The sequence below is a fragment of the Otolemur garnettii genome, unplaced genomic scaffold, assembly GCF_000181295.1.
Source record: "Otolemur garnettii isolate 467f Iridium unplaced genomic scaffold, OtoGar3 scaffold00220, whole genome shotgun sequence".
NCBI lineage: Eukaryota > Metazoa > Chordata > Mammalia > Primates > Galagidae > Otolemur > Otolemur garnettii.
In genome coordinates, this window is record NW_003852615.1 from 1192853 (window position 1) to 1207865 (window position 15013).

At 40.2% G+C, this 15013-nt stretch overlaps 1 protein-coding gene across 1 annotated transcript in view; it reads right to left on the reverse strand.

Moving 5' to 3' along the window:
- Positions 1-8467: 8467 nt before the first annotated feature.
- NXPE3 (neurexophilin and PC-esterase domain family member 3) overlaps positions 8468-15013 on the reverse strand; it is a 57844-nt gene continuing 51298 nt past the window's right edge. The window contains exons 5-6 of the mRNA XM_003801783.3: positions 12946-13152; positions 8468-9805 (exon numbers count right to left, since the gene is read on the reverse strand). Of these exons, the coding sequence (XP_003801831.1) occupies positions 9255-9805; positions 12946-13152 (758 nt within the window). The 3' untranslated portion in view covers positions 8468-9254. The remainder of the gene's footprint in view (positions 9806-12945; positions 13153-15013) is intronic.

The following is a 15013-nucleotide window of genomic DNA, read 5'->3' on the forward strand; positions in this document are numbered from 1 at the left end:
AAAAATTAGCCGGGCATCGTGTCAGGCTCCTGTAGTCCCAGCTACTCAAGAGGCTGCGGCAAAAAGATCACTTGCTTAAGCCTAAGAGTTTGAAGTTGCAGGGAGCTATAACACGCCACAGCACTCTACCCAGGGCAACAGAGTGAGACTCCATCTCAAAAAAAAGAAAGTGCTAGAATTACTGGTGTGAGCACCATACTGAGCTTTATGTGAGGATTTTTTTTTTTTTTAGAGACAGAGTCTCACTTTATTGCCCCCAGTAGAGTGCCATGGCAGCGTCAGATAGCTCACAGCAACCTCCAATTCCTGGGCTTAGGTGATTCTCTTGCCTCAGCCTCCCGGTAGCTGGGACTACAGGCGCCCGCCACAACGCTCGGCTATCTTTTTGTTGCAATTTGGCTGGGGCCGGGTTTGAACCCGCCACCCTCGGTATATGGGGCCAGCACCCTACTCACTGAGCCACAGGCACCACCCCTTATGTGAGGATTTTTTAAAAATCACCAGAAATGCAAAACATGCAAACTTCTACCTCTGAAAGAAGTCAATTCAAGTATTTATTAACTCCCTGCACAACACCAGGGATGGGGAAAAACAGGGGAATAGACTTGCCAGGTGCATGGGTTCCTCTCTTCAGAAGAGTGGCAGTGGGCCCTTCACCAGGGATGTGACTAGGAATGCTATGCCAACATTTAACTTTCCAATATGGAAGAAAAGTCCTGAGATGAGCAAGGCAAATAGGTAACAGGATATCCATTTCTTAAAAATTCCACTTATTATGTCCAAAAATGGCTTGCTAAGTAAAAGGATGTCTTTCCCTCAAACATTAGCCCGAACACCCCTAACAATTCCACCATGTAGCTTCACTCTTTCAAAGGTCTAAAACATTTTCTTATGGTCTTCTTAAAAGATGAAGAGTTATGGTAGTTATCAGCTAAAACTTCATCAGGTAGTCTAAACAGGGGACAGGTAGTAGCCAAGTATGAGAGGGAGAAAGGGGGAAAGACTCTAGGGAAATCAAAGGCTTGGAAAGAAGTTGACCTCTCCCCCTTGTACCTCTGCCAATATCCCCAAAGACTTGTTAGCAAATCCAGGCTCTGCCACTTACTATTTGGAAGACCTAAAGCCAATCACCAATCCTTTTGAGTCTTAATTTCCTCCTCTATAAAATAAGGCTAATTACACCCACCTCAAATGCTATTATGAGGGCTATATGAGATCTTGCTGGTCAGCTCCCAAAACAAATGTTTAATAAGTTTTAATTCCCAGACCACTAACTCCCCCAGGAGCAGTGAAATATTTTCATCTACTAAGTTTAAAAGGAAAATGTTTTACCTCATAGTCTCAGATTAAAAGAACAGGAAAGGTTTTCATGAGAAACCACACACACTGGCTCTAACGAGCCTCTTCACCAACCCCGAGAGGCAGCAGGATGCTCTCTCCAGCCTGTTAAAGATTACACAGCCCTGAAACTGCCAGCAGAGAGCTGAATTCCCCTCTGAGATGTTTTCATATGCCCTCCTCCCATAGAAACTAATGGAAAGTCAAAAATTGGTTTAAAAAGGCTAAACCACCAGAAAATCTTAGTAAAATATGTAAGTAAAGTTCATAGTAATTTTAAGGCAACTTCAAAAATTGGTTAATTTAAGAATAACAAGAACCTTAGAAATCTTAGAAACTATCCCGCTGCCCATTTTGACTACACCAACCAGGACCCAGGTAACACTTGGGTCCTACTTGGTTAGAAATATCTGCCCATCTCACCCTCGGGAGTTCAGCATCAGGCCAAGAAAGCCAAAAAGTAAAGTTCAGCAAGGGCCCTCGTGATCTTCTTGTTAACCTGGGAGTAAAAAAGAGGCCATGAGATCAGGTCAGCTGTCAATCAAAGGGAAATGGTTTTTTCAGGAGTAATTCAGTGTTGGTCTCAGAACAATTAGAAAATCTTCCCCCTCAATGCTGCCCATTACTCTGGAGCTTCTCTGAAGTTTCTTTTGCTTTAGAGAGCAGGACCTGTTTCAGGACAAAGTACACAGACCAGGGTTTGCCTCCTTTTCTTCAGTGAGGGAGTCTGTATGTGAACAACTAAATCATGCTGAGCATGACCGTCATCTCCGCCCTGGAAAGGATGCTACCAGGTGTTTCACAGCGTGCATGTCGTGCACTGATTTCACATGCTAACTCGCCCTAGACTGCCACCCCAGTTCCTGTGCCCTGCCCAACTGTGTCGTCAGCCTAAGTAGCATGATGTTAGAGAGATGGCAGAGTGGTGGTGGATTGTATTTCTTTAGATACCAGATTGAAATTAACTAATCTGTATTACCAAGTGCTTAAAATTTACGCAGCTGCCATTGTCTTTGGGACAACTCTCTCACCACTCCAGCAAGTTCATTAAGCCCTGTAGAGAAAATCTGTAATCCATCCTATCTGGAAATGTGGTTTTATTACAAAACAAACTGCCCCCAAACCTAAAATATACAGACTATTACAAATAGTCTGGGGGGGAGCGGTCCAGCCAAGTCATCAAATTTCAAGTTTCCCTCATTCATAAATTTTAATTTTACATAAAGTAATATAAGAATTAATGAGGGTATGCTACAAAATATTTCAATTCATTTGCATATTTTTTTTCATATAGTTTCATGCCTACCCTAGGCAGAAAAGTACACCTCCAAACCCACAGATCAAACCCCCTAGGAGATCTCTGCCTGGGAGTATCAATGTTCTACATCACAGACTAAATTATTATGTTAGATTTATGCTACTTCATCACCCAGTCTATCCACTTCCTCCATCAGCATGTGAGCCTTTTCAGGACCTTGAAGGCAAATAGACAAGGTTCTTAGTAAGTATAAAAACATCCCAGATTTTCTTTTCCCCAAAAAACTGTGTGGCCCAGTATTTTTGCCCAAGCAAGTTATGACTATTCAAACAGCAGAAAGTGCAAAGAATCTGAATATGGGGAAAGGAAAGAAGGGGAAAAAAAATAAAACCTTAGCATTTAAGATACTTTTTCATATCAAATATCAAATAATAAAAATATACCTTTGTGTTTGAAGAGTCAAGTCATACAAATACGTAAAAGCAAATCAATTGTTTCCAGCTGTAATCAGCGATAATAACCCAAGTACGTGACAGCATGAGAAAGATGATCAGTTTCCTTTTGAGGTTACATGATAAGCACCAGTTAAGCAGGCTTTTTCCCTTAAGAACTCGCCGGCGTCTGACCTCCTGGCAAGAGGAGGCCAGCCCTGTCACCGGCCCCCTTTATAGCGTTCATTCGCTTTCAGTTCACCCCCCAAGCGAGGAGTGGGGGCGGGCGAAGCTAAGAACCGGTTTTCGAGACTCCAGAATACGGTCATCCTCTCATTCGAAGGGGGTTGCGTGGGCTTTGAGGGGGGCCGAGGAGGCGGGGAAGGGGCAGCGAGGACTAGGTTCGTGGATTTTTTTCTGCACCCTGGAAATTCCCAGGCCAAAAAGGTACCGACTCGAGTCCCGGACATTCCCCTCGAGGGCCGGCTCCAAGACCCGGACTGGAATCCCACGGCGGAATCATAGGCAACGTCGCTAAGCAAAACTTTTCTAAGACTGCCTTTTTAAAACGTCCCAGTTAATCTACTGCCTACCGCTGAGCATGAAAGTTACCTCCTCATTATATTCACCTCTTTTTATTTTCGCTTTTCCTGTACGGCCTCGAAATGTAAGTGGGGATAGAATGAGGAAGGGGGTTGGTTGTCTTCTACAACACAGCTTTTTAAATGTGGCAGTGAAAAAGCAAGGTCCCTGTCTTGTGCCTTCATTGACTAAGGGACAAGGAATCTGAGGCATAAATAAAGCAGTGGTCATATAACATGAAGATCACTTTATTTTCATGAGGGATGGGAGGGGGGTGGATTTAAACAGCAAATGAAACATTGCGCAACACTGAAAGGATTTCTCCCAATGACATTTAGTTTCACTGATGCTTTTTTTCTTTTTAGAACACTCTCGGCTGTAATCTCTGTACTACTTCCTTTTTTTTTTTTTTTTTTTGTAAATTATCTAACTCCAGGCAGTGTTACAATCCAGTTTTGTAATTACACAGGAAGTGATGGCTGTCTGGTTCTCCTACAGGAGAAGCCTCTAGGGGGTACACATCAACCGGTCCTTAAGAAACAGAGAGGCCTGATTCCCTCTCCCTTAACTCAGACGGTTCTAAAGGGAAAAATACATGTAATACATTTAAGTTCACACTTTTTAAAGTTCACGCTTTTTTTAAAAAGTAAAATGGTAAGTGCACTTTTAAGAAACAAGTTAGATTGAAGTTGGTGAAATGCATGTTCAATATTCAAAGGTGGAAGGGTGCCACAAAGAACCAGAACAAGGAGAGTTAATAGCAGAGATTTATTAGTAAGAGCATCTACAAATAGATGGGCTGCCACTAAAAATGGAAAATGGCAACAGCTCTGAGGTAAGGGGCCTCTTTTAAAGCAGTTGAGGGTGTGGGTACATGATGTTGGGGTGTGCTATGACAGAGACCAAAGGTCATCTGCTGGAGGCCTTCAAAAGGTGGGAGGGTTGTCTACTGGAAATCTATAACCTGGAAGTGTTTCAACAGAACCGGAAAAGCAAGGAGAGTTTTCTTCTTTGCTTATTGAATGTCCAGACCCACCAAAGCCAGAGAAAGACTAACAAGTCCTCTTTGCTTCCAAATAATTAGACCCATTGGAGGTAAAAGAAGACTAACAAGTCCTAGTCTATTCTTTCCTTAATGAGTGTTTAAACTAGTGTTTTCAACTGGTGTGCCAAGAAAAATTTTTAAAGTTATTATTTTCAAAAGTTCAAAGCACAGGTTCAGCACCTATAGCACAGTGGTTACAGCATCAGCCATATATACAAGAGCTGGCAAGTTCGAACCCAGCCCAGGCCTGCTAAACAACAGTGACAACTGCAACAAAAAAATAGCCAGGCATTGTGGCGCAAGGCTGTAATCCCAGCTACTTGGGAGGCTGAGGCAAGAGAATTGCTTAAGCTCAAGAGTTTGAAGTTGCTGTGAGCTGTGATGCTACAGCACTCTTACCGAGGGCGAAATAGTGAGACTCTGTCTTAAAAAAAAAAAAAAAAGGGTCAAAGCATAGTAAAATATATGCTTTTTACTCTTTTTCTGGATCCACATAATTTAAGTGTGCTGTGGAAGTTTAACTATAGGTTCCAGCAGGCCGTGAGATGAAAAAGATTGAAAAACACTGGTTTAAGCCCTTGGAGGTAGAGACTTAATGAGTGTTTATTCTCAGAGGTAGAGAAAGACTAACAGTGCATTTTGTGCTCCCCTAGCCTCTGTGTTCCATAAACGGCCCTCAACCATCCTCTTATCTTACACCACCCCACTATACTCCCAGGAGTCCCAGGTACCTTTGGCACTCAGGGTCTGTGGTTTCACTTTAAAAGTGAAAAATGGCAATTTTGAAATTTTATTGATTCGTTGCACATCGAGATGTTAGGCATTCTGATTGCACTGTAGACATAAACCCTGGGTAGAATAATGCTTAACTCAAGAAAATAAATATAGTTGAAGTGGCATTTCTGGCATTAGTGACTAATTAATGTAAAAAAGATAAATTTTCCCAGAACCCAATTTTTTTGAAGAGTTGGTGAGGCGTATTTCTGTTGTTTCCCTTGGGTATTCATTTCCTCATCTCTCTCAGTGATTGCCATTTCCTTTAATGGGGTCCAGAAACAGACTCATTGATGGCACGTACCACATAAATACATAAAAGTTTACCATATTTATTCTCCTCAAGTGCCCTGACTTATCAAATTCAAACTTAGTAACTGAAGACAGGAAGTATCTGTCAAATAGTACCTAAGAAAATGATAGTTGTTTGGAATGGCAAAATGTATCATATTGGAACATTCAAAGGTCTATTTTGTATTTGCTAAAGAAAAGTTACTCTAATAGGGTAACTCCTATAAAGTACACTTTGCATAGAAGGTTCTTACGAATTCTCCCTTTTGCAAGTAGTTTCAAATCTATCATTTGAATTCTGGAATATGAGATTCACTAAATTAATACTACCATTCCAAAATAAAAATTCATATTTAATTCAATGAAATTACATATATACTACTGGTTTAATATCTTAAGCCTAAATGTCCAACCATAATGACCAACTCATCTGATAATGATGTCATTAGTATAACTATTAGGAAGACCCTTATAATTAAGTTTTGAAGACTAACATAGAAAAATATGTGGCTGGGCATGGTGGCTCAAGTCTGTAATCCTAGCACTCTAGGAGGCCAAGGCGGGTAGACTGCCTGACCTCAGGAGTTGGAGAACAACCTGAGAACAAGTGAGACCACATTTCTACTAAAAATAGAAAAACTAGCTGGGTGTTGTGGGAGATGCCTATAGTCCCAGCTACTAGGGAGACTGAGGCAAGGGGATTGCCTAAGTCCAAGAGTTTGAAGTTGCTATGGGCTATTATGCTGGTACTCTACCCAGGGCACAGAGTGAGACTGTGTCTCAAAAAAAAAAAAAAGAAAAGAAAGGAAAATATGTATGTTAACACATTGTTGACCAGCAATTTTATGCAGAAACTACCCACCATCTGACCAGTTAACTTGTGACCATTCAGCAACATGTTAAGTAAAAAACATATCCAAATTACATATTCTCCATAATTACAAATAAGTGGTTTAAAAACCTGCAAAAAAAATGACAAAAATGTTCATTGCATTCAGATGACAGAATTATAATTTATCTGTAAGAGATTTCTTCTTCTATATTTTATAGTTTTTCAAAAATTATGATTTCTTTTATATTTATAATGGAAAATATATCTTTAATACAAACTATTATTTGGCTGGCTAATGTTTACAATGATGTGGTACTAGCCTAAAATCAACTTTTCAGAAGAAACTAAATTATTATATCTAACCGTTCTGAGAGAAAGACTTAAGAAATATTTCAAACTCTACCAAAATTTCTACACCAGAGTGTAGAAAGACAAATAAGAGAGAGGGATGGAAGTGACTGAGAATACCTCAATAAACTGTCTTATGACCTGATGTCACCATATCAAATAATAACAGAAACTAGACAAGACCACAAGAAATCATCTGCACAAAGAAGTAGCATCATTCCAAACCAGTGCCCGCTTTCTTTTTGAAATCCTCCTGAGAAAATGTCTCCTTAGCCTCCTCCAGCAATTCTTCTTGGAAAATTGCCCAAAAGTTCTCCCATGAAAATAAAACTAAAGTTGTAGATGGACTCTCATGTGCCTTATTTTAAATCCAAACTTGAGTCCCCTCCCCTATAAAATGGAGTGAGTACCACCTATACTACTGGATCATGAGTAGAATTAGAGTTATTGGTACAAGCCCTGAAATGATAGGCGATGTTATAGAAATGTTTCTCATCTGCCCTCCCTCTTCTCCTAGTCAGTGCTTCTCCAAGTTTGGAATACCACCCCGGCATCACAATCACTGGGCACTTGCCACAAAGGATAATTCTGTAACTCCCACAGACTTGACCCCTAATTCTGCATTTTTATCAACTATTACAAGTGATTATTAAGGATCATAAAAATCAAACTATTTTAATGTATGTAAATACTTGGTTCTTTTCCGACTCGAAACACAATTAAAACTCTTCTTTCTCTTGGCTTGCTGCCTGTGGCTCAAGCAGCTAAGGCGCCAGCCACATACACCTAAGCTGGTGAGTTCGAATCCAACCTGGGCCTGCCAAATAACAATGCAACCAAAAAATAGCTGAGCGTTGTGGCAGGTGCCTGTAGTCTCAGCCTCTTGGGAGGCGGAGGCAGGAGAATCGTTTGAGCCCAGGAGTTGGAGGTTGCTGTGAGCTGTGATGCCACAGCACTCTACCCAGGGTGACAGCTTGAGGCTCTGTCTCAAAAAAAAAAAAAAAAACTCTTTTTTCTCCATAAAACATTTTATAACTTTGAAAGTGGTTCTCAAGGATAGGAAAGGAAGGTCTTGTATCCTCTCCCTGAAGTTAAAAATCCAAATTCTTTGATTCATTCTTCTAAGGGTACAAATTTTTCACACTTTGAGCGTTTGTTCTCTCCAAAGCCTCCCTAGTTTTTCTACACGTCTGTTTACAAACAACCTAAATTAGACCACTACATGTCATAGCTCAAAAAGAAAAAAGAGTATTTACTAAATGATTCCAAATTAATTAAGTCAAATAAAATAATTCCATTATTTTTAGGTAATCAATGGAAATAACAGCTTCTTCCAAACGTGATAATGTGCATACCTTACATCCAAATTAAGAAATGCCTGTCATAGATTTTAATATCTAATTTTATTAATTTATATTTATATTTTAATTTCTAATTTTGGTATATAGTTCAAAATAACAACCAAAAAAGAAACATTTGAAATTAGTGGAAAAAATTTCCACAACTTTATAATAATCAATAGCATTCTTTACATAAAAGTCAATTTTTAAAACCCTCAAACTTCAGGACAAAAAATAAATATCCACTTACAGATTTCTCCTTTCCAATTCCAAAAGTGGTTATTCTAGAATAAGCAGTCCATACATAAAATTTAGCTTAATCAAACAGGAAACAATCACCAAATGCAAATATTGATTCAAAGCACACATTTTATATACGTTAGTTTCACACCTCCCTTCTGTATCTTTTCTAGATAAAATCAGGAAATTGTAAATGTTCTCAGTACAAAATTCTGATGAAGGACACTGGCATTTTCAAGTAATTCAGAAAAGGTAGATCATCAAGAGAGACTCCTGAGACAAGGCAGTCATCCGTGTGTTTGCGAGAGCCTCTGACAACAAGCCTTCTCGATTTCCCCGCCAAAGACAGATCCCTTGTGCTACTAATGCAGATGTGCCCACGTTCCTTTATCAGATAAGTTACAAACACTCCAAACTTATCTTGTCTATTATGTCAGCACATTTTTCACACTCTTCAGCATAGTAATCTCCCTTCCCAAGGAAGCTAATTCAAATATTACTCATTAGCATCTTTGGTTACAAGGGCAATACAGTGTGTAGACATTTTTAATAAGAGTTCTACCATGGCTAAGTCAAGATTGAAAAAAATCCTACAGGTAGATAGAGTTGTAACCTGCATTTTCTAAGCTCTTTACAAGTCATTACATAAAGTTCAACTCTGTTTGAAATTTTGTACATATTTTTGACAGTCATCTCTCCATGAAGCTGCTTTCTATAACACAGGCCTCCTGGGAAGATAACTGAGTATGATTCCTCCAGTCCCCTTCAGGACAGACTAGGTCTCCAAGGGGCACACAAAGGACAAGAACATGTCCAGCTGGTTCTTCACAATAACTTCATCTGGATGCAGCTTGTGGGGTAGGTAATGGGCCAGGGTCATCTCCCAGGCATCGACGAGATAAACTCCAACCCCTGAGAACATCCTCCGAAGGATGGTGTCCAGCTGAAAGTTGTACCAGTCGCTGTTGAAAAGGCTCGCCTCAGGCCCCAGCTCTTGCACGTTGGCTGTCCGGATGACCACCACCGTCTTAGGGCTTCTATCCAGGAGCTGCACCACTGCTTGGCGGATATTCCTGAGCCGCCGAATGTACACTTCCAAGGGGAAGGTGCTGAAGTGAGACCATATAGCTATGGCAACCACAGTGTTCTTCCCTCCCACAATACCTTTCAGCTCATTCGCCACATAGCGGAGCTCACTGCTGAAGACGGTGGAGAAGCGGATGGGAGGACCATGGCAGCGGTATTTGAGCAGGATGTTGTGCTTCTGGTCCACTGCAAGGAAGGGACCCACATTCTTGGGACTACCCAAGTTAAACTCCACTAAATCTGAAACAAGGAAAACTCAAGTTTATGAAAACATTCAAACTAAGCACATATATTTTGATTATTCTTTACTGAATGGCTTCAAAGAATTTTTTTTTTCTGAAAAATACAACAAAAAATACTTCACATATGTAAAATAGGTACTTCACTGCACTCTGTACCCCTTTCAATTAGTGGACCTTGATTCTAACATATTTGTTATTTAAATCACTCCATAAATGTAACATTATAACTAATACCATCAGTGACAGATTCTACACCTGTGTTTATGCCTCAAAACCAAAATAACCTATTTTCCTCTAATTATTAGGCCAAGAAATCTTGCTATTTGCCCTGATGACTGAATATTTTAACTCAATTGCATTTACATTTTATTCTTCTAACAGATAAATAGTACCTCTTCCAGGACAAGAGCTACAGCTTCCATTTTATGAACACATCTTAGTGAACAGAATTTTGAGAATTCTGTCATTTGTGACAACATGAATGAACCTAGGACATTTTGCAAAGTGAAATTCTGCCAGACACAGATAGACAAATACCGTATGATCTGACGCATGTGGAATCTTAAAAAGCCAAAGTAGAGAGAATGGCAGTTACCAAAGGCTGGGAGACTGGGGAAGACACAGGGATGTTGATCTAAGGAAAAGTTTCAGTTCAACAGGAAGAAAAGTTTTCCAGATTTATTGCATAGCCTGGTGACCACAGTTAATAATAAAGTACTGTGTATTTCCAAATTGCTAAAAGAGAAGGTTTTTTTTCTTTTTTTGCAGTTTTTGGCCAGGGCTGGGTTTGAACCCACCACCTCTGGCATATGGGGCCAGCACCCTACTCCTTTGAGCCACAGGCGCTCAACATTCTTGTCAAAAAAAAAAAAAAAAAAGTATGTGAGTTGCTAGATAGGTTAATTAGATTGATATAAGCATTCCACAATGAATACATATCAAAATATCACATTGTATTTCATAAAAGTACAAAATTACTTATAATAAACTTTTTTAAATAAAATAAAAATAAAGCAACTTAAATTGCAATTCTGAAAAAAAACAAAAACTCTAATACCTCTTTTTGCAATAAGTAAAAGAAAGAAATAACCCTGTTCCTTTTCCCTTTCAATTTTACCCAACAATGGAAAATCATGTTACTGTCCTATAGGAGAACTTCTATCTCTATCGTGAAAACAACAAAGATAGCAACACAAGTTAGAATTCACTGCTCTCCTACCCCTCCCTTTACCTAAGTTGTGTTTCATGGTTCTATCCCAGAAATTAGTGGGACTCTTTGCTACTCCTAAAAATCTGTATACAATTCATCACTTAACATACGCCTGCATGAGGAAAGAAGATCTATCTCATATCCCTAAATATTCTCTAAGTGCCTTACAGAGAACAGAGTAAATGTTGGGCAACCCAAATCAGTATTTTCTAAGCACCTGTGCAGTGCCCACCCCAAATCTGTATTTCCTAAGCAACTATTCAGTCCCCACCACCATAGGTACCACACAGCCGGAAGTGCTCGGATAGGTAAGTCACAGTCTTTGCCCTCAGGGAGTTTTCAGTCAACTTGAACAAGTAATATCAGACTATAATTGTCCTATATTCCTCTTAAGGGTTAAAGTAGGTTTCACTTTTTTCTTCTTGCAATTCCAGGCTTCTCTCCTAGGTCTTTTTTTTGTTTGTTTGTTTAAGAGACAGAGTCTCACTGGGTCACCCTCGGTCAAGTACTGCAGCTTCACAGCAGCTGTCACAGCGATGTCCAGCTCTCGGGCTTAGGCAATTCTCTTGGCTAAGCCTTCCCAGTGCCCGCCTATTTTTTTTGTTGCAGTTTGGTCAGACCCAGGTTCGAACCCGCCACCCTCAGTATATGGGGCCAGCGCCCTACCCACTGAGCCACAGGCGCCGCCCTCTCCTAGGTTTTCTTACCTAATTTATTACTACTTAGCATCCAGCCCTATTTAAACTCAATAAAAGCTCAAGCCACCACTTTCTTTTGATTAAGATCAAGCACTGACACAAGGCTTTATTTTTAACCAAGTGAAATCTGTTTATAAAGGGTATGATGACAAGTGATCAGACGGTTAATGTGAACACTGTTATCAAAGAAACACCAAGCTATGCCATTGGAAATTAAGAAGCAAGCAGCTGCAGGGGCCCTGGCTGGTCAGCATCAAACTGTGCCTAGCATCATGACACACAAATTGTGTCCTTTCTCCTAATTTTTAATTTATGCTTTATCAACTAGAACTTAGCAAAATATGTTTTGGTTAAAAAAAAAAAACTGGAATTGACTTTCCACTGTATGGGGTAATATCAACTTCCTCCTCCTTTCTTCTAAAAATATATGTAAAAGCTGATTTAAAAGAATATATTATAAACAACAACTCAACAAGCCATGGGATTTACTTTATGAAAAGCCCTGCCTGTATGTAGCCAGTAAAAATAATTCCCACAAAATTACTTATCCACTCTCTTTTAAACAGAGCATTTATTTCTTCTCCCTGGAATCCCTTCTTCCTCATGCCATACACACCCCTCCCAGAAAGAGGAGAATGCCCATTGTGAAAAAGGGGTGCACCTCCAGCCATTGGATTTTGTTCTAAGCCTAGAGAGCATCCCCCAGAGCCAAGCAGAGAAGTCAAAAAGGTGAGAATACTGGGACCCACCCACATCCCTCAGTAGGCACTAGCTCCATCGCAGAGTCACACCAAAAGTATGCCCTGGGTAACAGGGATAGCTTTGTTTCAGGGATCATTAAAATGGACCACAATATGTTTGGCAACTTCCTTTCAGTTACATCTACTATACACTGGGAGGGCAGTAAAAGACATTTGTGAAGTAGCATGGTCCAAGTGACTCATCCTATACATAGAGAAATAAAGCCCTAAAAAGTAGATTACTTGTCCAAGGTCACACAGCTAAAGAATGGCCTGGACTGCAGTGAGACCCCCCCTGCTTCCACCTATACGTCACCCCGCTACTGACCAGAAACTGTCACGCATGTTTTCAGGGTTAGGATACCTCTTTAGTCTTACAAAGAAATAACTGCTTCCTCACCTGAGGTCTTTGGTCAGGCACCTGAGTGGAGTCTGTTTATTTGAAAGCTAATGGGGGAAATAGTTACGAAACAAAAAGCAATGTACCGACCTGGCACAAATGTAGTAAGGTATTCAAACCATTGCCTGATTGTTGAATCACCAAATAAATGCACCACTTTTCTTTGTAAGCATTCTGTGATGTTGTCAGGGTCATTAAACTGACGCATCTTAAACTTCCTGGGCCTCCACTGGTCTTTATAGTAATATCCAGAAGGAAAAGTTCCTGAGCCTTGAGATAGTTCTAGGTTGTTAGTTTCTGTAAGGAAAAAGGGAAAAAATAAGGTAATCTGAAATTCTCCAACAGTAGATGAAAAATGTCCCAAGAAACATAATTGTGCCCATGTATTTGTTAGCCTGCTGGCATCTGAGCAACATTTCCTGCTGTCATTATCTCAAAGAAATCCCAGACTTTCCCCTGATACAAAAGGTTCTCCTTTGCACAAAAATGGGAAGATCTGAATGAGTGTGATGGTGCTGGTGGACAGAAGTAAAAAGGGGACTTTGAGCATGCCCTCTGATTATGTACGTTTTTATCAAAGCCAAACACATGGGCTGAGTGTGGTGACTCATGCCTGTATTCCTAGGGCTCTGAGAGGCGGAGGCAGGCATATTGCTTGAGCCCAAAAGTTTGAGACCAGTCTGAGCAAGAACATTGACTGGTCTGAGACCGTTTCTACTTTTAAAAAATAGAAAAATTAACAGGGTGTTGTAGCAGGCACCTATAGTCCCAGTTACTCAGGAGGTTAAGGCAGGAGGATTGTTTGAACCTAAGAGTTTGAGGTTGCTGTGAGCTAGGCTGACACAACAGCAATCTAGCCTGGGGAAGAGTGAGACTTTGGCTCAAAAAAAAAAAAAAGCAAAAGCTGTGGCTTAAAGGAAGATAGAAACTAAGGCAATGTGTGGATTTATAAGCATTTGTCCGGCTTTATCCCAGAAGAAAACAGCTTCTCATCTGAATACCTGCAAGGCAAGTAACAACTTAAATTCATATTTTACATACACACAATAATATTAATCCAACTCTTTCTCAGCCCACTAAAAAGAAGTTTTAATCAATGGGTCCTACATTCAAATTTTAATTCCAAAACTCACCACTTAATATAGAGAACTAATGACATACAGTCTAAAGGATTATTCTCCACAGTACAAAAGGTTCAGAAGGTCTTAATGCATAATGGACAATACTAAAAATACACTAGCAATGTGTACTGGCGGTTGGAGCCTACCTACACATGGTAACACATGCACCAGAGCCCTTTTCAGAGGGAACATCAACACCCTTCTGCCCTAATACCTCCCACAGAAAATGCCGCTATAGAAACAACATACTTTGTACACTTTAAATAGATAATGATGGTTAGTATTTCTTAAATATCTACTCTGCACTGACACTATTCTCTGCAATTACACATATTATCTCATGATGCTCATGATAACCCTTTGAAGGTCCCATTACTCTCCCTGCCTTTCAAAACAGGTAAGCAATTTAACCAAAGTCCCACAGCTGAGCTACCTAAGTAGCAAAGCCAGAGCCTGACCCAAGCAGATGAGCCTTGAAGCCCAAGTTCTTACCGATTGTGCTAGACCAGGGGGCCAGTTCACTGGCCCTCAGACTGTTGGAGGGCCGGACTGCGGGCCCCCGGGACAAGTCAGCTGCTAAGCAGGACAGGCAGCACGGCAAAAACTCCTGGCGGGCTGGATAAATGTCCTAGGCGGGCTGCATGTGGCCCACAGGCCGTAGTTTGAGGACGCCTGTGCTAGACACTTCTCAAAAAGGGATGTTTACAGATGTCAGCCATTTCTTTTTCTTTTTTGAAGGAACATATCTATTCATTTCTAACAATTTTTCAAATCTATAATCTTCAAGAAACCAACAGTTTATATCACTTCCTTAACTACCTCAGTGTTTAACTGTGACCATAATCCAGTCCTACCTATAAAATCACAATATGAAATCCAAGTGCTTATATGGCTCAGAAATTTGGGTCTCTTATTTGTGACTATTTTCAGCTTATTTAACTTTTGGATACGATCTGTGTTGCTCAGAGTTATTTTAGCTTTTATTCCTTTCAAAAAAGATGCTTATGGGCAGTGCCTGTGTCTCAAAAGGGTGGGGC